The sequence below is a fragment of the Girardinichthys multiradiatus genome, chromosome 6 (genome assembly GCF_021462225.1).
Source record: "Girardinichthys multiradiatus isolate DD_20200921_A chromosome 6, DD_fGirMul_XY1, whole genome shotgun sequence".
Lineage (NCBI taxonomy): Eukaryota > Metazoa > Chordata > Actinopteri > Cyprinodontiformes > Goodeidae > Girardinichthys > Girardinichthys multiradiatus.
Window position 1 is genome coordinate 14,801,854 of NC_061799.1, and position 22,729 is coordinate 14,824,582.

The 22,729-nt window shown below is 37.8% G+C and overlaps 2 protein-coding genes across 3 annotated transcripts; both read right to left on the bottom strand.

Annotated features, from left to right (window-relative positions):
* Positions 1-126: 126 nt before the first annotated feature.
* Positions 127-2,304, bottom strand: atpsckmt (fATP synthase c subunit lysine N-methyltransferase). Its single transcript, XM_047368119.1, has 4 exons — positions 1,880-2,304; positions 841-978; positions 674-724; positions 127-541 (listed from the first exon to the last, which is right to left on the bottom strand). Exons 1-4 carry the CDS (start codon positions 2,156-2,158, stop codon positions 308-310), a joined length of 702 nt encoding a protein of 233 aa, XP_047224075.1. The 5' UTR covers positions 2,159-2,304; the 3' UTR covers positions 127-307.
* A 3,901-nt stretch (positions 2,305-6,205) lies between these two features.
* On the bottom strand, positions 6,206-19,954 carry LOC124870298 (neuropilin and tolloid-like protein 1). 2 transcript variants are annotated; one of them, XM_047368894.1, is made up of 11 exons: positions 19,793-19,954; positions 19,519-19,584; positions 18,006-18,140; positions 17,685-17,933; positions 11,084-11,125; positions 10,546-10,673; positions 9,164-9,392; positions 8,559-8,672; positions 8,342-8,486; positions 7,671-7,778; positions 6,206-7,410 (listed from the first exon to the last, which is right to left on the bottom strand). In XM_047368894.1, the coding sequence occupies exons 1-11, from the start codon at positions 19,818-19,820 to the stop codon at positions 6,870-6,872; spliced, it is 1,785 nt and encodes a 594-aa protein (XP_047224850.1). In that variant the 5' UTR covers positions 19,821-19,954; the 3' UTR covers positions 6,206-6,869. The 2 variants fall into 2 exon arrangements, with proteins under 2 accessions (XP_047224850.1, XP_047224851.1); XM_047368895.1 differs by lacking the exon at positions 7,671-7,778.
* Between the last annotated feature and the right edge of the window lie 2,775 nt (positions 19,955-22,729).

The following is a 22,729-nucleotide window of genomic DNA, read 5'->3' on the forward strand; positions in this document are numbered from 1 at the left end:
TTAAAAACACAGAAAGCCAACAAATGATACAACCATTGATGAATAGTACCTATTGTTACTGTAAGAAATGTACCTGTGTAAGCTTATCAGCACTGTCTTTGATTTAGTCTTATTTTGTACATAAAATAATTTATGATTAGTTTTATTTAAAGCAGGTTTTCACCTATTAAGCATGAGTATTAACAGGCTACTAAACTATATAATATAAAATGAAAAAAATCAGACACATATCATTGCATAAAATGCAAAAATAAAAAAATATATAAAGATAAACCAAAAACAATGAAAATCTGTAGCCCATGCAGCTCTAGAAAACGCTGAGCAATCTTGTGTGTGGATCTGGTTTATCCTCTAATGACATGTTCCTTGTCTTTCCACTGTGCAGATCTGATTGAAATGTTTTGGCATCATACACCCACACAGTGTCTATGCCTTCCCCTTCAGTGCTTTCAGGAACCCATGTGGGAAAGGGGAAGCGACAGGCAACCACCTTTGCTGAACTTGGCAGCTCACTTGCCAGCTTAAGCTCCAGCTGATCCATCTGTAGACATAGAAAAAAACTATTTTAATAAGCATTTTGAAGACCAAGACAAGCAACATTTTATTTTATTGTTTCAACTTTTTCACCTATAGCCATTGTGTAGATTTTATCAAAGAAATGTATGTAACTCACCATTTGAGGAACTCCAAAAATTACAACAGTGGAATACTGAGCAAAGCTAGCCTGTCAAAAAAGACAAAAACATTTGGGTTTACCATGTAAGATTAATAAGTTTTATTGTTTATTTTTTCAAACTAAATGAGTATTCATATGTGATCCTCTAATCAGGAGCCACTGACCTTCCACAAATCAGAGATGTGAAAGGAAGTGGAGCGATGAACCCCCTCTCTCCAGGCCTTGTAGCGAGAATACCAAACCAACCAGGGGTTCAGTTCTAAACCGGATGCCTGAAATCCACACTTTGCTGCTGCTATCACCTGCAAGAACAAGAGGGAGCACAGGGAAATGCAATGCATCAGTAAAGTAAGTATTGAGCAAATATCATTGTTTAAAAACACAGGTGTCAAACTCCATTCCTCAAGGGTGTGTTGAACCAGAGACACATCTAAAAGTTTCAGGCCATCGAGGACTGGAGTTTGACACCCCTGCTTTAACAAATCATAGCTGGAAATGGATCAAGGCCTGCATGAGATATAGGTGGACTGCAAGGACAGGTTGACAAATGTAGCAATAGTGAAAATAATTAAGAAAGGCATTGAAGTTTTAAAGTTGTGTCAACAAGGGTCACAGTTTAAAGCTAATGTAATTTATACTAGGGTTGTCAAAATAATCGATACTAGAAAATTGTATTTTTCAAATATACTCATTCGTGTAAAAACTAACATTAAGTGACCTTCTACAGCAGACATTAGCACATGCCCTCCTTGAACTGCTGCTACAAGTTTTGGACTCTGCTATTGTGGGTCTCAGTTCTCAGAATATCAGTTGTTGTCCATTTTTGATTTAGTATGTGAGCACAATTCAATTCAAATTCAAAAATACTTTATTAATCCCAAAGGGAAATTAAATAATAATTATAGAAATTAAATAATAATAATTAGGTAGCAGAATTCAATCAAAACTGGAAATAACTTCCAATACCTTTTCTTTCAAAGCAGAAGCTTCTCTGTCAGTGTTTTAAACGGAGAAAATATATTCTACTGTAAAAAAGAAAAAAAAAAAAGGCTTTTCCTCTGAATAAACTGTCTATTTATTACAAGTCAATGAATTGGTGAACAACTCATTCTGTTTCAATGTAAATAAACATACATGCATATAGATCAAAGAATAACACTAAGCAACACAACCCAGTATATCACAGGTCTAAACAGCACTTACTATCCTTCCATCTCCGCTTCCAATGTCCACCAGAGTCCCTGATCTGGTCCGCAGCACCTTGAGGACGTTCCCCACCTGAGCCGTGGTGGCTGGGACAAATGGGAGGCAGACTGTTCTGAGGGCAGGGGCGACAAATGGAGCAGCCACCGCGTAAAGAGCGACCAGTGAGCCTCCAACAACCCCTGTGAGGACCAGTCCGAGTCGACTTCTACTCCGTCTCTCTTCAGTGAAAGCTCCCTTACTCCGTTCCGAGTTTAGAAGCAGCTCCCGCTGTGACATGATTCTTCTTCTTCTTCTTGTGTTGTTTATTGGCGGTTGGCAAACAACTTAATGGTGCGTTACCGCCACCAACTGGTAAGGAGTGTGGATAAGGATTTTGCTAACAAAATGAAAAAAAAAAACTAAACTAGATAAATAAATACTTGAATAAATGAAATCATCTCAATTAAGCCAGTATTCCGACCTGTGTGTACCCCACCTCCCACCCATAGACTGCTGGAGATAGGCACCAGCATCCCCGTAGCCCACTATGGAAGAAGCAGTATAGAAAAGGACTGTCTGCTGTATCTACAAAAGAATACCTCTTCTACTCTCTGAATTGCTGTTATGTAAACATTGCAATGATGAACTAGAGTATGAACAAATAATTGTTCTTGGTGGTCTAATTTCCTCCATCCATTGTACTGCTAAAAGACTTGCCAGCATTTCCCCTGTATACACTGATAGACCATCACTAGTCCTTTTACCCTTAAACTATCAATATAATTATGTGTACTTAGAGCCTCTAAAATTAACTCCTTATCTTTCTTCCTTTCAAGGACTGAAAAATCTATTTTAGCTTTAGGGAGGATCCATGTATTGCTGGTAATGAAACGGTTGGACTAATACCCAACTGATCCCCTCATAGTTCTGCTGCTCTCTGTTCCACTAACCATCCAAAGCTTTTTACTATCTTCTTCTCCTTCTCCTAGCAGGGTTGTTGTGTTTTTTGTGTTGGATGACATTTATCATGGCACTGTGAACTTGCCTAGTAGTATCAATTGTATTCTTCTTAGTCCCAATGGCATTTCTCCCATGTCTACTTGTAAATCTGCCAGAGACGTTGTCCTGAGTGCTCCTGATCAAAGTCGTAATGCCTGAAATTGAATATAATCTAGTTTTTTAGGAATCGTGTCTGCTGCTAAACCAAATACCACACACCCATATTGTGGGACTGACCTTTTCAACGCAATATAAATTGCCCTTAAAGCAACTCTGTCTGCAACCCACTGACTCCCTGTTACACACCTTATTATATTTAAACAATTTTTACATTTATCTGAAACTTTCTGAATGTGAATCTTCCATGTTAATTTTTCAACTAACCACATTCCTAAAAATGTAAACATTTTGTTCTCTCTAATTCCGGATTATGTTGTTTTAACTATCATTCGCTTCTTTTCCTTGTGAAAAACATCACCTTTGTTTTATTGACAGAACATTTTACCCCCCCATTTATATGACCATTTCTTTACTTTTGTAATAGCCTCCTGAAGTTTCTTTACTAAAAACTCCAAGCTTTTTCCTATTTTGCAAAGTGTCCCATCATTTGCAAAAAGGGAAAACTCCATCCCACTTTCTACATCACAAGATTGATCATTTATTATTATAGAGTATAATAAAGGACTAACTTTACTTCCTTGAGGTGTGCCATTCTTAACAAAGTATTTCTGAGAATAACACTCCTATCTTAACTTGAATGGTTCTTCCCAACAAAAAAGTCTTGATCTTTTTAAACATATGATGAGAAAATTGGGGCTTCACTAAAGAGTTAGCAGATATTTAAGAATTCAAGTAAGGAAAATAAAAAAGAAAAATGTTATTTATCAGCACTCGGCCACTTTTAGTTTCCCGCTACAACCAATAAAAACAAAATCTAAACTACTTTATTCTTCTTGATTTTATTAGGCTCCGGTTGCAAACGTTGCGGTACATGACTGCCACCTGCTGGTTTGGAATAATTTTTGCAATCATTTTAAATTTAATTTAAATAGTCGTTTTATTATTCTATGATAAAATCTGACATTTTTATAAACCCCTTTCTTTTAAAGCTTTTTCTCACCATGTCCTCTTAAAAACACCATGATGAGGTGTTTCTAAGGGATGTTTATTGCTAAGTGTCTGATTATTCACAATCACACTTTCACACCTATATTAATTGCATTAATATCAATAATTGCCTTTGATTTTGATCTTTTATTACAGCACATATTTAATTTCTTGTTAAGCCTTACTGTTGACCCCATATCTTTATCAAATGGAGTACTTATTTTCATAAATATTATACACACACACACACACACACACACACACACACACACACACACACACACACACACACACTATATATATTGCCAAAATTATTTGTCTGTCTACTTTTACAACTTTTCTTTTATGACATCCTATTCTTGATCTATAAGATCCAATTTGTTGATGGACCCACCGTTGACAGCAGAACCTTAAACTATTCTGTAAACATCTTCCACAAGGTTTAGGAATGTGCTCATAGTTAGATGATCAAATCAGAATTGCACCCTCCGCTCTAATTCATCCCAAAGGTGTCCAAGAAGGTCAGGACTCTGTGCAGGCCAGTCAAGTTTCTCTACACAAAACTTTATACACTTGCAGCCATGGAAGTGGAACAGGTGAAACAGGAACACCAGAAATCATTGATTTGGTGGCGTGACGCAAGTTGTCGAGGAAAAAAATTTTAAGTGCCCTGGTTTATGACCTGATACTCTGCATGAACTGATAAAAATATTTAAACCCATTTCTTTGTTCCCCTGGAGCAGGTTTGATCAATAGCATGGTTCAGGGCAGATGGCTCTGTTTAGTCAAAGTGTAAGATAAGATTTATGTCACACTGCGCAGCGTTTAAATTCTGTAGTCAAAATGTTGAGGTTACACCAGCATACCTACATCCATGTCTTTTTGTGTATGTCTTTACTAGCTTTGTACTTCTAGTTCTTGATTGTTTTCCAACTCTTCCATGCAACAAAGCTCAACCAGCTTGAATGGAGAGCATATGTGAGCATACATTTTTATATCTTGTCATAGATTGACATTTGAAATTAGTGTCTGGAGGTACTAGACTGTTCTAAGACATGAATTTGCTTTGATCCAGACCATTCCATTGTAGCTCTGGCTTAATGTTTTCAGGGTTGTTGTCCTGCTGAAAGGTGAACCTTTTGGACACTCTCAGTTCTTTTGCTGCCTTTAACAAGTTGTCTTCAATGATTGCCAAACATTTCTTACAATCAATCTTTTCCACAACTTTGACCAGCCTCCCTGTTCCTGCTGGAAAATATATTACCAGCGCATGATGGTGACGCCACCATGTTCCCTAGTGGGAATGATGTATTCAGGGTGATGTGCTGTGTTAGTTTTCCACCACATATCTTGATTTGCATAGGCCAAAAAGTGAATTTTGGTGGCATCTAACCAGAGCACTTTCCTTCACATATTTGCTGTGCCCCTACATGGTTTCTGGCAAAATGGCCTCCAATAACTGTCAATGGTTCTCATAAAGGCCAGATTTTAGTGTCCATGACTAATGGCTGTCAACAGATTCACCCACCTGACCTGTGGCTCTCTGCAGTTCCTATGTGCAACATCATGTCCTGTTAAATTTGCAGTTGTGTCATACTTTTCTACGTTTGGAAGATGGGTACAAATGTCTTGAGTTTTGGATGCTGTTTGATAACCAAACCGTAAACTTCAGATCTTTAACCGTGACCTGTCTGGTTTGTTCCTCCAGCTTCATGAGGTTGTTTGTTTACTAATGTTACCTTCACAGAACAGACAAATTTATACTGAGATCAAACTACATACAGATGGATGTTTTTGACTAATTAGGTGACTTCTGAAAGTAATGGTTACACTGGACTTTACTTAGGGGTGTCGGAGTAAAGGGGACTGAATACAAATACACAACACACTTTTTCAGATTTCTTTTTAGAAATATTTGAAGTGAAATCTATCATTTTCTTTCCACTTCTCGATTCTACACAACTCTCTCTTGGTTTATCACAAAAAAGATCCTTTAAAATACATTGAGGTTTATGGCTGTATTGTGACAAAATGTGGAAATGTTTAAATTGTAGGAATTGTTTCACATGACATTGCAAACCAGCATCACAATAACTTCTTCCAGAAACTAGAGAAAACCAAAAATATAGGGCTATCAAATAGTTCTCAATAATAATTGGTTCTTGGCACTGATTTCAAGTGTATAATACATACAGTCACAATGAAAAGGAGTGCAGCAATAAAAGAATAATGCCATGCTGACTTTCAGGGAAAAATATTTATTCAAATAAATTAACAATTGAGTGAAAACACACACAGTATCTAACATTTACTAAAGCATTTGTTTTTGCTTTGGTAGTGGAAAAATGTCCAAACATGTAAGAAAAACTGCAATCACCAGATTCGTTCGTTCGTTCGTTCATTTATATATTCATTCATTCATTTACATAATTGACTGTATATACTCATCCATTAGATAAACATATTTTGCAGTACTGTGTGAGGGCAGAAGTATCAGGAACAATAAAGGGAACTGGGATCCAATAGAATGATTTTTATCTTTCACTAATCTGTGTTATACTTCACTTTCGTCTTTTACTCATGTCAGTTGTGCCCTAAACTGTGTGGTACTTTATACTAAATTTAATTCTTTTGCTTGGGGTAACATATATTAAAACTAGTAATTAAAAAGAATTTATAAGCTGAATTGTATGCTATTTCCATTCAATGAATGTCAAATATGGATTTTAAAAAGACACTCAAATAGGATCTGTATTAAGTTTTAAGAACTCCTGGATTTTAGTCCCTGTTGAGAAGCAAAAGAAAATTCCCAAACTGATTTTTACTTTTTTTGTGCAAATTTCTCCCATCAACTTCAATACAAACCACTGCAAGATGACCTGATTTGCTAACTTGCAATAAATTAGAAGTCATTAGACAACGTACGATGAACAGTGTGGTCCAAACCTGAAGTGCTGTGGTGGATCTGGTGGTGGTGCAAGTGGTGGAGGCTGGTGGTGGGACCAGCATCCATCATCAAATCATCCTCCTCATCCTCCGCCCTGTACACCTCCGCCCCATCTTGTGAATAGCTGTGCTTCATCACCAGGATGCTCCGTCGACCTGCTAGGGTGTTGTGGTGAGAGAGGTGAGGAGACATCTGTTTCACCATTATCGGTGACATCGGGGGTACGGTGGCCCCCCCATCAGGTGCAATTGTAGCATCCCTCAGGCTCAGGTTACTGCGGCTACCATGGATGCTGCCATGGAGGCTTCCCTGCTGAGAGCCGCAGTGGTGGTCACGGATGCACTTGCTTTCAGAACGCCTGAGTTTGTGGAACTTCTCAAAGTCATCTGCCAGAGCAGCATCAGTCAAGTCACCAGAAGGGGCACGGCGCAGGGTGCAGAGCTCGTAATGTGGGGGCTCAAAACCAGGGTGGAGCAGAGCTGGATCAAAGTCATCTCTGTGGATGCAAAGAGAGACAAAAAGTACAAATACTGACAATTAAACATTCAGGATAGGTACTACCAGGCCAGATTTAGAAGAATGTGGGCCCCTGGTCTAGAATCAGTTTTGGGGTCCTACCGACAAAAAATTCCTTTTACTCATGCAAATTGCAGTAGATTATTAGGCAGACCTTCACACAGATATGAATTGATGCATGAGGACTTGTAGACAGCTCCATGTTGTTACTGAAAAGGTGTACTGTTACTTCATACGTACGGAAAGAAGGTGGAGAGCAAGCTCCAGCAGAACAATATCAGAGATTTGTGGTCAGGGATGGACATTTTGACAAGTTTCAAGCAGAAGCAGGATTGGATAGATGGAAGTCTGGAGAGAGCCAATGAAACACATTCTTCAATTGGTTCAGTTTAGAAAAAAGCTCAGCATTCTCCTCTCTTGCTCACAGTCAAGCAGACATCCCAACCTCCTTTGACCCACATGGTTTCTGTCACACCTCAAATGTTTTATCTTCTAGTTTCTAATAGAAAAACATTTCTACTGACATTTATTATGATTTACCCAAAGTGAGACTGGGGATCATCAACAATAAATATATTCCAGAAAAATCTACGTACTATTGTTCTTGGTTGAACCAAAGTCAAAAGTTGAGACACTGGTAAATGGTGGTTACGTCCATGTCCTCAAGTCATCACATAAGGTTTTCATAAATGTTTTATAGGTGTAAGTGTGCTGATACATTTATTTCACTACTTCTGTTTGCTAGTTTATTAAATAACAACATCCAACAAACATAGACATGGCAGCAAAGGTCAAAGTGAAACTTGCTACCATAGCAGGGGTTCGTTTGTAACTTCTATTTTACATTAAATTATTAGTGATCAACATGTTTGTAATATAATATCACACCACGTGGGTTATACATCTCTTACCTGCGGATGACATATTTCTTGCGAGGCTGCTTGATCTGAATGATGACAGAAATGATGAGCAGGATGACGACCAGACCGCAGGTTATTCCAATGATTGTGAGGTTAGTGTTGTCCAGCGTATCCAATATGCTGGCCTTTCTCTTCTCTAGTGAAGGAGAGACAACACATAAGTCAGCAGACAGCAAAAAAATGTTGCAAGTTTAGGCGGTCAGCCTACCTTTGCACCGATTCTCATCCCACGGGTAAACACAGTTCTGAACACCGTTGCAGACGAGGGTGTTGTTGATGCACATGTTGCTGTGGCAAAAGAAGGTGTCTCCTTCACATGGAGCTAAAATAAAAGGCAGTTGACAAGCAGCCAAACTTTAAGGTCAACTATAGTAAAATTCCAGGATATTTCATGAATGCACAGGACTGCACTCTGTTATCTCTCACTCTTACAGCTTTTAAAAACCAGTGCTGTGCTCCCATAATGACTTGTGGTAACAATATACTGACTAAAGGGAAGTACATTGTCATACTATAGATCCTTGTTTTTTAATTAAACAACCTATATGGGTGGTATGTGTGCGGCCAATGCTTCTATGCCCAAAATATAACTATCTTCTATTTTTTTTACATCTCCTGTACAGAAGGTTAAACACTTCTAATGAAACGTTTTATGGCTTAATGTTTTGGTGCTTTCGAGAGCGATGCCTATGTGTGCCAAATGACAACAACTAACCTCAAAGAAGCAAGCTGAATGTGACAGACAGCATTACCACACAAGAACTTTTGTTTTTTCTTTATGTATACATTGACCTTTTACAAACTGCCACTTACGTTCATGGAAAGTCGTAAACAGGATCTTAAATCTGCTCTTCCTGCTCCCCTCATCCGCCCAGAGCCTCACCACACCTACAGAGGTCACCAGCATGACATCGTTGGCAACTGTGGAGCAAAACTTGTTCTTCAGGTGCTCCACTCCACTGCTCCCATCATAGATGGCGACGAAATTGCGCTTGCACTCATTTGAGTTGTGCATTTCATACTCTAGAAAGCGCATGTAGATCTGTGGGGGCAGGATTTAATGAAAGACAAACCAATAAGCTGAAACAAATTATCCACTGTCCAAACGCACACAATAAAAGTGCAACACTTAGGCAACCCAAAGATTGATCTCCATGGATAGGGCTTCCAACTGGGCAAAAGCACAGACACTTCCAAATTGCACATGTGATTTCTTTTTTATATCATGTAAAATCCACTTTTTTAGCCTTTAAATACATGTTGTTGTGTACTTGGAGTCTGTCTCTCCAGGTGTTGCAGAGATATCTTTATATTCTGTTAGGGTCATAGTTTTCAGTACATTAAATTTTCTCTATTTTCATTAATATTTTTTGAACTGTTACGTCACAGTATTTGCTGCGGAACAGCTAAACAAGGTAATGGACTTCTGGCTGATCAGTTTTTAATATCTGCCATGTTTATTTTTCTCTGTTATTTTGTAGTTCAAGCTCAAGTATGCCTATGCTGAAAGAGGGTAAGTTTGGTTTGGTTGTTGGGTGTATTAACCCACACAATTAATTATGCAACATCAGGACCTCTTTGAAGTGCCTGGTTAAATTTTATTTTTCATGAAAATGTTTCCACATCAGTGGGATTAGTGCCTTCAGCAACCTCTGCCAGTATCAAGAATAATTTGCTGAAAGACTTCATCTGATTAAGGGGTCAGTTTCTTCTGTCTATGGAAACAACGGACACAGCAAAGTGGTAAGCTGCAAATAAAGCTAAAATGACAACAAACCGCGAGTGTGAAAAGAAAGGACTTAAAAGCATGATATGTTCCCTTTAAGGTTAAAAGGTTAAAACTTTATTTTTCAGTAACATTGTATTATAATTTCTTTGTGGGTTGGACACAGTCAAAATGAACAAGCATGGTAACAATAACTCAAGCTAAAAAGTAAACCAGAGGTAGCATTTCTAAGACACAATGACATAAAGCAATCGTAAGAGCTGCAAGAATTGCAAGTCAGACATCATGGTACACCTACAGTAAAAATGTTCCTACAAAAATTACATATTTATTTCCTTGTAAAGACAAATGTCATTAATCATTATAAAATAGAATGATAGATTTATTTATAAGCAGTATCTATTATTAATATATGTTTAAAACATTCCTTTATTAAATTATTAAATTAACACACTCTACAGTAGCTCACCTTTCCTCTTGGAGGGGCTTTAATGTACCACCTGCAGTCCACTGCTTCAGTCAGCTGTGCCTTGCCCTCTTTGGCTATCTGCGTCGATTCCACAAAACCCTCCGGACCACTCAGCTCAAAGTCACAGGCTGTGGAGAAAAGAAATGAGTTGTGCCAAGCAAAAAAACATGTGATAATATGTTGAAAGATGGGTTTAGTCTTTAAGCACGTATCACATGCATATCTATCATGGTAAAGAGCTTGAAACGTTCAATGAACAGTTGTACAAATCTTTTTGGAAAAGAAAATACAAGCAAAACAATTTCCCAAACTCTGAGATCTCTTACTGAAATATATCATAAATTACTTACATAATGTGTCTGCAGTTGTGCACATCTAGACTTGACAATATTAATAATTTGGGACCTGATGGAATAAATTTAATTGACCAAGTTCCTAAACCTCAATAACAAAAATACTGGGTTGAGTCCAGTGAAATCCTGATTTTGTTTTGTATTCACATTTATGGTAAAATGTGTCCAGTAAAATAAATACTCGCCTGGTAGAACTGGTAATTCCCCAATTTCTTCAAACTCAGGATCTGAAATTCAGAATAATAATTATGGTAGAGACAAACATTTAATACTGTGTATTTATAGGGATAAGTCCAAACTATTGTTCACATGAGAAAATACAGTGCCTTAAAAAGTATTCTTTAATTTTTCACATTTATTAGAATTTTATGGGAAAGACCAACATGAGGTTGTAAGAAAAGTTTAAGAATAATGCATTAGTTTTTCTTGCTAATAAAAATCTAAAAAATGTGACATGTGCTTTTATTCTGGTCAGAACAAATAGAAAGATGGATGGAGCTAAATACAAGAAAACTGTGGAAGAAAACCTTTCAGAGGCTATAAAAGAATTTAGACTAGTGGAAGCTTACATTTTAGCAGGACAATGACCCTAAACATACAGCCAGGGCTACACCATGACCAAGGCGTGTTCATGTGCTACAATGGCCCAGTCAAAGTCCAGACGTAAATCCATGTCATAATCTTTGGCAGGACATGAAAAATGAGGTTCACATATGCTTTCCATGTAATTAAACTGATCCTGCAAAGAAGAATGGGCCCTTCTAGCACATAAAGCTGCAGCAGCATTAACACACATGTTCTCATCAAGCTTTTGTTTGCTTTTGTTTGTCAGTCGAGCGATGGTGAAATTTCAAACTAAAGTAAATTCATCTACATTCAGTGCTGCACCCACTGTTATGTTCTGTAGTGTAGAAGAAAATATAGAGGCACAGCATTCTGTACTCTCCTTGCACATCACAGAATGTTTTAAAATATTTTAGATATGTTTCAATTGTAGTTGGGCTTCTGTTATTGAGCTACTTACTCCTTTCTAAATCGATTGAAATGTTTACCTGAGACACATTGAGGATAATGCTGGATTTTTTACATTTCTATTTGTGTTTCATTTATGTTTTGTGTTTTAATCTATTACTTTTTTATTTATCCTGCTGATGTCATCACAGGGAAAATCCCAGCTGCTTTACATGTGAGCACTACCCAGGGTTGTGAGGGACGTGGGGTTTTGTAAATACTGTGTTATCCTTTGTACCAGTCATATTGTGAACTGTGGCTCTCAATAAAAAAGAGGTAACAAACAAATAAAAAATGACAAAAGGGAAGAATTTCAAAGCAGATTAAAAGAATTGTAGCTATAATTGCAGCAGATGTTGGTTCTACAAAGTATTGACTCAGGGGAAAGTGCACACTTTTCAATTTCTATTCACGGAAATCTTAAAAACCATGTAACCTTTTCCTATGCTATGCACTACTCTGTACATTATAACTACAATAACATATGTAAATTCTATTATGGATATATTTTATACAACAAACAATATACTTAAGAAAATGTATATCGTGTTGTTTGGTAGTTTGTAAAGCAACATTGCTTCTTTTTAAAATGAGATTGAAAGAAAATAAACAGAATCTTTGACCAAAGATTATAGAGGAAAAAGAAAATGAAATACATAATAAAAATAGTGATATTTAAGGCATATTGAAAGACATTAAACACACAGCTGGCCGAAGGTTACGTAAAGATGTAGCGGCACAATTTTGATGGCCTCAAAACTCAAAAACCCTGATGCTCTTAATCAAAAAAAAAAAAAACACAGAAAGGGAACACATATTGTGTCCTAAACCTTTGCGCTGACGTGGATTAAAAATCTTAATAGTCCAGTTTAATTCAGGACAGATTAGACTCTAGTGGCTTCTATCAACCTGGTGATTAAAAAAAAAATTACTTGTACTTGTGGATTCTCTTAGAAACACTTGGTTTAAAGAAAAAAAAAAGAATTAAATGAAAGTATGGCGGACTAACCCACTAGGTGCTATTTTATGTGTAAAAGAGAGAATGACTTTTCCCCTGTATAGATCTTTTGTTATTGAACAAGCAGAAAGCTGGGGGTTATAAAGTGAGAAGGTAATGTGATGAAGTCAGAAGCTTAAAACAACAAGGACACTTATTAATCCTCTCTGCTTCTTAATCTTTATGCTCCAGGCCACATTATTCACATTCATTCCATTGTGTGTGTGTGTGTGTGTGTGTGTGTGTGTGTGTGTGTGTGTGTTTGTGTGCATGTGTGTGTGATGCTACAATACATCCCCAGCCCAGGGGCTTTATGCCAAAAACAAGAGGAAAACTGTACAGTTGAAATTAAAACAAGATGCATGATAATTAATAGTAATTGGACTTGGTTTTCACTCAGCATGAAATTATGGTGAACATAGAGCAACGGTAATAAATCATTGAGGTCAAATGTTAACCCATTTTGACCCATCTAATGAAGCAGGAGATCCTTTTGCTTGATTACAGCTTTTGTTAACCAAAATTAAACAAAATATTTCGTTTTAGGTTTACTGACCAACTTTATTACAAGTAGATTTACAAAAATAAAAATAAAGATGAACCAATTACTGATTGCCTTTTATTTCATGCTTTTTGAACCAATAACTGTTCTCAGGGAGAGATTGCGGGGTGCAAGGACTGGGATGAACTCTAGTGTAGATACCTTTTTTTTGTCTCATTGGGGTTGTCTCACAATGCGGGATGGCACTGTGCCCTCCCTTCCTCTGTCCTTTTGAGTTCACGTCACCACAGTGAACTGATGCCTGCCTGGTGGATTGGGTGCTCGGGGGTGTGTGGGGGGAATAGGGTGGGGGGTTGTTACCTCCCCAGTGCTTGTTGGTGTTGCTGCTGCAGGCTTGTTTTGATGCCTGGTCATGCTGGTAGCTTGCAGTGGACTGCTGTGTCAGGGAATTTGGCGCCCTACATCTCTCCCTATATACCTCTTTGGTTTGGGTGCCTAAGCTCCTGTCCTTTGCAGCAGACCTACCTGTGTCAGGTTATCTTCGTGGTGGTGCCTGCTATCTTTCTACCTGGGTAGAGTTGGGTAGTAATTAGTTACGTTTACCCAGTTACATTTACCTGAGTAACTTTTTGAGACACTTTCTACTTGTGGAGTTGTTGGCTACTCTAACCAGCACTGATCATTTCAATAAAAGAGGAACAAGCACATTTTAACCAAACAAGAACAAGAAACAAATTCAAATTTAAATTTGAATTATACATTTTTGTTTCTTGTTCAAAAATGTATAATTAACCTACTCTAGGTATTGATTTCAATTCTTACTAGTACTTCTGTAAAGTTATAACTTTTTGTTACTCTACCCATCCCTGTACCTCGAGCTGCTGTGGCATTCAGGGGCAGAGGTTACAGTCCTTTAGCTGTGCTTTTTATTGAGTGTTGAGGTTTCTAACCTTCTATCCAATAGCGCCCCAATCACCCCCCCCCCCCCCCCACACACACACACATACACTGACACCAACATGCACACATGTTTTAAAATTGTTAATCATGCAATAAGGATAGAATATACAGAAATATCATCTTTGTCGTAATGTCAGTAGTGTCAGAACAAGACACGTGACAATAAATACATAAAATAAAGAAAGAAAAGTGGTAACACCTATCCATCACTTGCAAGGGCTTCGCTTTTAGCATATCCTGATCACTTCTTCATCATAACATTATTTTAATCAACTTTTGGGTTGGTCAGTAAACCTAAAACGAAATATTTTGTTTAATTTTGGTTAACAAAAGCTGTAATCAAGCAAAAGGATCTCCTGCTTCATTAGATGGGTCAAAATGGGTTAACATTTGACCTCAATGATTTATTACCGTTGATGTAAACACACAGAAAGCAGCTTCTCCTTTTTTGTTAATAATGAAATATATCCTCTCAAAAGAACATATCAAGGTAGGGGTCTGATAAAAAAAAGAGTTACCGTGCATAATGTTTTAGTCTTTAAAAAATAAAATAAGATGCTGAAACAGAATGTTAGATACTTTACAGAAAAAAACAGCTCTGCTCCATAACATGCACTTTTGGCAAAGAACCTCAGGCTGCTGGCAATTTCAAAACCAAATTCTGTAGGACTGACTGAGGAAACTACAGCTGTAGTAACATAAACGATAGCAGAAACATTTTAATGCTAAAAACAATGTATAAAAAAGGTTGTTTAGTAGATGGGCTGAGGGATGCAGATTAATCTTTGCCTCTTGTCGGTGTAGGTGGCTTATAAACTCTTTGGTTAATAAAGCCTCCGCCTCGGACGCCCTTAAGCTGCTACCGCGGCTCAGCACTGACAAGCTGCATTCCCTGAAGACAAGCTTTCATTAACGTGTGTGTGCGTGTGTGTGTGTGTGTTTGCATGCATGTGTGTGTAAGATGGAAGGAACAAGAGCCTCTGTGTGTGTGTGTGGGGGGGGGGGGGGGGGGGGGGCTTCCCTGCTCTTGTCAGATGCAGCTGCTGTGCCTGCACTACAAATAGAGAACACATCATATTACCAGCAGCATGCAACTGTAGAGTTTTTATTGTTGCCTCTTATATTTTGCACAGTTAAAAAAAATTTAAAGATTCAGTGTGATTTTATCATTTAAGAGTGTGTATTATCTAGATTTCATGAGTGGAAAATTGCACATGGTTGCAGAAAATACACAAGCAGTAGCCAGCTTTGGCACATCAGAAAACACATTCCAAGGGGATATAGAGAGAGACCCAAGCTAAAAGCAACAGAAAGCTAAGAGCCTGTGTTTTCTGTGACACAGGTAAACACACTCCGGACAACAAATTGCAATAGGTATACTGTCAGTGTCTAATCAGAGAGGCAGCCAAGAGGCCCAGGGTAACTTCTTAGGAGCTGCATGTCCTGCTCGGGTTGGCTTATAGTTGACAGGGGAAGTACTATATAAGTCATGCACTCCACCATTCAAGTCATACTGCAAGAGCCATGTATGGAACATAGCAAACATGAAGAAATAGACCAAAATGTAACCTTTTGGCTTACGTGCAAAACACTGTATGTAATGAAAAAAACTAAACACATCACAGATTCTCGATCTCCTATTGAGAATAGAAGATTGAAAATCTTTAAAACTGATGTTCATAGATGCTTTCCATCCAATCTGACTAGAGAACAATGGGCTTAAAGTTAATTCTTAAATTTGCAAAGCTGGTTGACCTACCCCAAAAGGCTTAAAGCAGTAATTACTACATCATAAGACTTAGGGGTCTGAATACAAAAACAAACCACAGTTCTCAATATTTTATTTGGTAATTTTACAAAAATGGTAAATCATTGTAGCGTCTTCCCTTAATTTCATAGTTATGTGAAATGCTTTGAGTTGGTCTATCTCATAAAACACAATAAAATACAATGACATTTGTAGTTTTAATGTTACAGAATGTTAAATATTTTAAGGGATGTAAATAGTTTTGCAATGCACTGTATGAAACCTGAACAGTTATAACTTTCCTAACTCTAACAATGAATATTATTGTGTCTAAACTTACACTGGTGTATTGATTTTAGCTGAAAAAGTTATGTGGGACGCTCCTAAATGTAGGAGCTCTGGCATTATTGTCAGCGATCTTTGATGTGCCTCTTTCTGTGTCACAGCTAAACATTACGACACAAGTTCACATTGTGACAGACGGAGAAAAAAAAAATGTAAAAGCCAACATGTATAAAGGTGTAATCAAGAATAAATGAGAAAAAAATGCAACACGGCTATTTAATTTCTAAGTTACAAAATTATTCATACCCCTTGATCTTTTTCACATTTTGTCATGTTCCAACCAACCATAAACTCAAATTGTATTTCATTTTCATTGGGAATTTATAACCAGCATAAACATTTTAACCATGCATTTGCAACCCCTTCCCCTTTTAGTTGAATCTTCTGACACATAAAGTGCTTTAATCATTCCATAATAACTATTTGTTAAGTGTCCTTGTCTTGTTTGAAAGTGAATTTGTCCTAGTCTCAGATCTCTTGCAGCCTCTTTTTTGCTGTTCTCCTAGGATTGCCCTGTATCTGTTTTGCTCCATCCATCTTCCCATCAACTCTGACCGGCTTCCCTTCCCCTGCTGAACATAACTTTCCCCACAGCATGATGCTGCCAGCACCATGTGTCACTATGGGGATTGTTCTTCACAGGAAAGCTGGATTTATAGTGACATCACCCTATTTTATTTATTTATTTTATTTTTACGTGACTTCTGAAGGCAGTTGGTTAAAACGGTCATTTTATATTTGTATTTATAGAACAATCTTTCTTTCACTTTATAATAATGTGCTACTTTTTGTTGGTCTACCAAATACTTTCAAGTCTGTGGTTGTTATGTGACAAAAACTCAAATAGTCCAAATTTTATGAATACTTTGACTGTATTCTACTGAGACAGCAACATTTTCTATTGTGAACCTACTTAACTTTTAGACATGTCCTGAAACTGGGTGGTCCACCCAAGCCAAAATAATGGTAAAATTTGAACACCAATTCCACTTTAATTATCCAACTTGTTCTCAAATACCATAGTTTCTAAATGACACCCTTTAGGCTGTTTGTTTAAAGAAAATTTTAATGAGAAACAAAACAGAAAGTAATGCCTATAGTCAAAGTCCTCCATATACTTGATTAGCTACCTTATAAAAGAAGCACAGTGCAATAGATAAAAGCAGAGTTTATAATTTGGGTGTTCTGTTGGATTTCCCCAAAACTTACTCAGCTCTTGCTTACCTTGTGTGAAGTTATAGCGGGCTGAAAAGCCAATGGCCTCCAGTTCACCATCAACCACAAACTTGATGTAAAGGTACCTCCCGCTAGAGCGGACATAGGCAGGGCTCTCCTGCCCGCAGTAGCGGCCAATGATTGGAGAGAAGCCGAAGGGCCCATCGCGTATTTCAATGTGGTCAAACCGGCACTCCCAGGATGGCTCAATGGAGTACTTCTCATCAAAGAACAGATCAATGCACTGTCGGGGCAAGGCTGCCGCAGAAGGATTGTTTAAGAAATGGGAGGGAAGATCTAAAGCAGGATGGGACAGGAATTAAGTCTTACCTTCTATAATGTAGATGCATTCCTTCTCAGGTGGGTATTTCTCAGGATAATTTGGGGAGGTAAAATACCCTCCACTGGGCTCCTTTACCCATGTTCCACACTGCCCAGCAGGGGTCACACCTGAATTGTTTTTCACTGGCAAGATAATTAAAAGAACAAAGATTTTAACATTTTTTAGAGGGTTTGTAGATTTTTACATATGCTTTCTCATCTTTTACAATGTTTTTTTTCTCTCCTAGATGAAGCCACTGAAGAAGCTACTACTGCCTTTAACGTTTTACTTTTCTTTCACATAGAAAGTACTCCTGGATCAGTGCCTCTGTGTTATTTTGTTTGTATGCTTCTGTTCTCTGAAACCCCCAGTTGGGAGTGGAAGATGATCGCTTACACTGAGCCTGGGTGTGCTGGAGGTTACACTCTGTTAAAGGGGAGTTTTCCTTTCCAAAACTCAAACACCTAAGGATCATAACATTAAAGCAATGATTATTCTTACAACTGCTGAAGTAATATAATACACTTGCATACATGCTTATTCTGGTCAGTACACATTTCTATTTTTGTTTGAGGTCTGCTCTGCTAATTGAGTTATTGAACAATTTGACTTTTTCTTTTAAGGACCATAACAGATCAGAGAATAAAAATTTGCAGTAGGTTCTTTGATGGAAGCAATAGCTTTGAAATACTAAATGAATTACACAATTATTGCTATTTGTGCTTCAAAACATAATACCCTAACCTTTATCTGATTTTGTGTTTAAGCTGTTGGTTGACAGGAATTTTGAGGCATTTAATGAATTGGAAAAAAAATAGATTTTCAGTATTTGACAAGCTGCTCATTGATCAAAGCCAATGAAGGGAAAGTTAGATGATTTTGATCTCTGCTTGATTGATTGGTACATCTCTATTTAATTCCGTTAATTTAATATTTGTTATTTGGATCTAACGTCTTAGGTGAATATATTAACTTGATAAGATGATGGTGATTATTTTGTTCCCTCAGAATGGCTGTCATTGTACTGTGTTCCTAATCAGGAGACTTACCAAACAGCTGACTTTTTGTTGTTTTTGCTGTTTTGTAAGCATGGAGAAAGTGGCAAAGATACCTGTCAGCCATCTGACCAGCAGTGTGGAGCAAATGGTCAGGGATGGGCAGCATTGTACTATTCTATGTTTCAAACAACTCGCAAAAACTCCAGTCACTACGGATCTCAGAAAAAAACATTTTGAATCACATAAATACTATAACGTTAGATTTTAGCACTCACTTTTTAAAAGCCTTATATACCTTCAAATATGTCGCTGTCTTGGAATCACATTGGTGTTTTTCAAGATTTAAATCTCAGCCAGCACAATTAAAAGCAAAAAATAAAAAAAAGCTAGAGTAACATAATTTTACTAAGCAGTGAATATTCTATGAGGACTGAAGAAATTATCTATTTGATAAAGTTAAAGCAATCAAATGTATCATATCACATTCCAGTGATTTGCAAACCTGTGTGATGATTCAGCTTACCTTGAATTTTTTTCGTTTTTGCTGTTGAACCACACATCTCAGGTGGGATAAGGCTTGCTGCTACAGCTGAGAAGCCAGAAGAGATAGAAATAATAATTTTATCTGAGAGAAGAATGGGAAAACAGGAAGCTAAGAGGCTGTTAGATCCTCACAAGGAAGAATCACAGTATAACAGGTACACAAGATGTTAGTGATGATTCTTTAAAGACGCAGGATGAAAGTTTGTACTTGATTTTTCTACCAGCGTTTTAATGTTTTCATTCAGTGAACTCACCGATGAGCTGCAGAAGTTTGTGCACCATGTCCCCGAAGATGCGCAGATCTGTCTCAAATAGCTTCAATAAACTGTCGGGCGTTGCGGGAGCGTGTCTTCATAATTGTGTCTTCGCGGTAAAACATGATGTTGCGCTTTTCGGCTCATATGCGCCAAAACAGATAGCGGACACTTGTCCTTCCCCATCCCCCAACCCCTTTCTCCCGACAGCTTTAAGGATTAACTTCTCTGTCACAAACCTTCACTTTTTTTCTCCTTCTGTACTACCTCTAGGCCGCTTTACTGCACTTAAAATGTATACGAATAAACCTGCTGGTGACGCATGCATATCCGCGTTTTTGATTTGGTTAATTTTATTCAGCTTTATTCATAATTATTTACATCTAATGTCACTATCAAATCATGTATTAGGACCCACATTTGTTTTCATACTGATTAGTGAAGAAGGAAATTGCCTGAAAGTTTAAATTATGTAAAAAAAATGTATACAAATATATACAATAAATATTTAAATTTAGAAACATTAAGAGCTAATTTACAAAAAAGGTCTGATAACTGATCTAGCTAGATGGATTGAGTGATTTGAACAATATTTTTTAAGAAAAAAAAAAAAAAAAAAAACATTTCTCTAATCTAAACCCAGTGCTGTAAAACATCCGAAGAACAGACCAGGCATGATAGTCACTCTACATATTGTGCTTCTTCACTGCTGTAATGAGGGCCAAATACAGACAAAGGATTGAAATTGTGGTGTATTTTTACAAATGAAATAAAGATTTCAAAAATCAGTAAAAATACATGTGTTCAGCATACATCACGAAATTGAACTCCGACCTATTCAAACATAGATTTTTAATTACAGATGGTCAAATGTGGACTCTTTAAAAAGCATAGCACCAAATCAGAAGCTGCACATCAAAGTTCAGCAACATCAACTAGCTATGTACACCAGAAGGAGGCGCTCGTTTCCATGATGGAACATCCAAGTAAGCAGTAAGGAGCATGTGACAGAAACCCCAAATCCTCCAGCAGCTGTGATATGTCAGAAAGCCTTAAAATGTGTTCTTCAGACCTGTTTGAGGTGTCCAATTCAAGATCCCCACTTCCATTACCCAGTAAAGATAAAGACATGCTAGTTTAGCAAACACTGTTGGTTTACATTTGTTACTCAAGAACAAAAAAAACTTGATGCTTTGAAGACAGAAAATTCATCCATTTTTATTTCCCACCAGATTTTACTTATTTATATTTAAAATGTCTGTATATTGAGATCATAGTAGAACTGGAGTCAAATTCCTTGTTTGTGTGGACAATTGTAGTGATTCTGAATCTGACCCCTAGACAGAAGCAGTTTTAATTCTGTAGGTATGTATAGTTGAAAATTGAAAAAATCAATTTGAAAATAAAACCTTAAATATTTCAAGAACCAGTGTCATATCAGCACACAGAGCTTAAAAAGAGCATCTGTATGAAACTATAGGTCCTTCTCAAAAAATTAGCATATTGTGATAAAGTTCATTATTTTCCATAATGTCATGATGAAAATTTAACATTCATATATTTTAGATTCATTGCACACTAACTGATATATTTCAGGTCTTTTATTGTCTTAATACGGATGATTTTGGCATACAGCTCATGAAAACCCAAAATTCCTATCTCACAAAATTAGCATATTTCATCCGACCAATAAAAGAAAAGTGTTTTTAATACAAAAAACGTCAACCTTCAAATAATCATGTACAGTTATGCACTCAATAGTTGGTCGGGAATCCTTTTGCAGAAATGACTGCTTCAATGCGGCGTGGCATGGAGGCAAACAGCCTGTGGCACTGCTGAGGTCTTATGGAGGCCCAGGATGCTTCGATAGCGGCCTTCAGCTCATCCAGAGTGTTGGGTCTTGAGTCTCTCAACGTTCTCTTCACAATATCCCACAGATTCTCTATGGGGTTCAGGTCAGGAGAGTTGGCAGGCCAATTGAGCACAGTAATACCATGGTCAGTAAACCATTTACCAGTGGTTTTGGCACTGTGAGCAGGTGCCAGGTCGTGCTGAAAAATGAAATCTTCATCTCCATAAAGCTTTTCAGCAGATGGAAGCATGAATTGCTCCAAAATCTCCTGATAGCTAGCTGCATTGACCCTGCCCTTGATAAAACACAGTGGACCAACACCAGCAGCTGACACGGCACCCCAGACCATCACTGACTGTGGGTACTTGACACTGGACTTCTGGCATTTTGGCATTTCCTTCTCCCCAGTCTTCCTCCAGACTCTGGCACCTTGATTTCCGAATGACATGCAGAATTTGCTTTCATCCGAAAAAAGTACTTTGGACCACTGAGCAACAGTCCAGTGCTGCTTCTCTGTAGCCCAGGACTGGGGAATGTGGCACCTGTAGCCCATTTCCTGCACACGCCTGTGCACGGTGGCTCTGGATGTTTCTACTCCAGACTCAGTCCACTGCTTCCGCAGGTCCCCCAAGGTCTGGAATCGGCCCTTCTCCACAATCTTCCTCAGGGTCCGGTCACCTCTTCTCGTTGTGCAGCGTTTTCTGCCACACTTTTTCCTTCCCACAGACTTCCCACTGAGGTGCCTTGATACAGCACTCTGGGAACAGCCTATTCGTTCAGAAATTTCTTTCTGTGTCTTACCCTCTTGCTTGAGGGTGTCAATAGTGGCCTTCTGGACAGCAGTCAGGTTGGCATCACTCAAAACTCCCATGATTGGGGTTTTGAGTGATGAACCAGGCTGGGAGTTTTAAAGGCCTCAGGAATCTTTTGCAGGTGTTTAGAGTTAACTCGTTGATTCAGATGATTAGGTTCATAGCTCGTTTAGAAAGCCTTTTAATGATATGCTAATTTTGTGAGATAGGAATTTTGGGTTTTCATGAGCTGTATGCCAAAATCATCCGTATTAAGACAATGAAAGACCTGAA

Bases quoted from the DNA above. Each gene is read 5' to 3' on its own strand.
- LOC124870298 (XM_047368894.1), bottom strand. From the start codon at position 19,820: ATGGTGCACAAACTTCTGCAGCTCATCG. The intron at 8,487-8,558 runs GTAGGCTGACCG...CTCCTTCACTAG, and splicing joins GGATGAGAATCGGTGCAAAG to AGAAGAGAAAGGCCAGCATA. The intron at 7,411-7,670 runs GTACGTATGAAG...TTGCATCCACAG, and splicing joins TTGCTCTCCACCTTCTTTCC to AGATGACTTTGATCCAGCTC.
- atpsckmt (XM_047368119.1), bottom strand. From the start codon at position 2,158: ATGTCACAGCGGGAGCTGCTTCTAAACTCGGAACGGAGTAAGGGAGCT. The intron at 725-840 runs GTCAGTGGCTCC...CTTTTTTGACAG, and splicing joins ACATCTCTGATTTGTGGAAG to GCTAGCTTTGCTCAGTATTC. The intron at 542-673 runs GTGAGTTACATA...CTATGTCTACAG, and splicing joins TTTTTGGAGTTCCTCAAATG to ATGGATCAGCTGGAGCTTAA.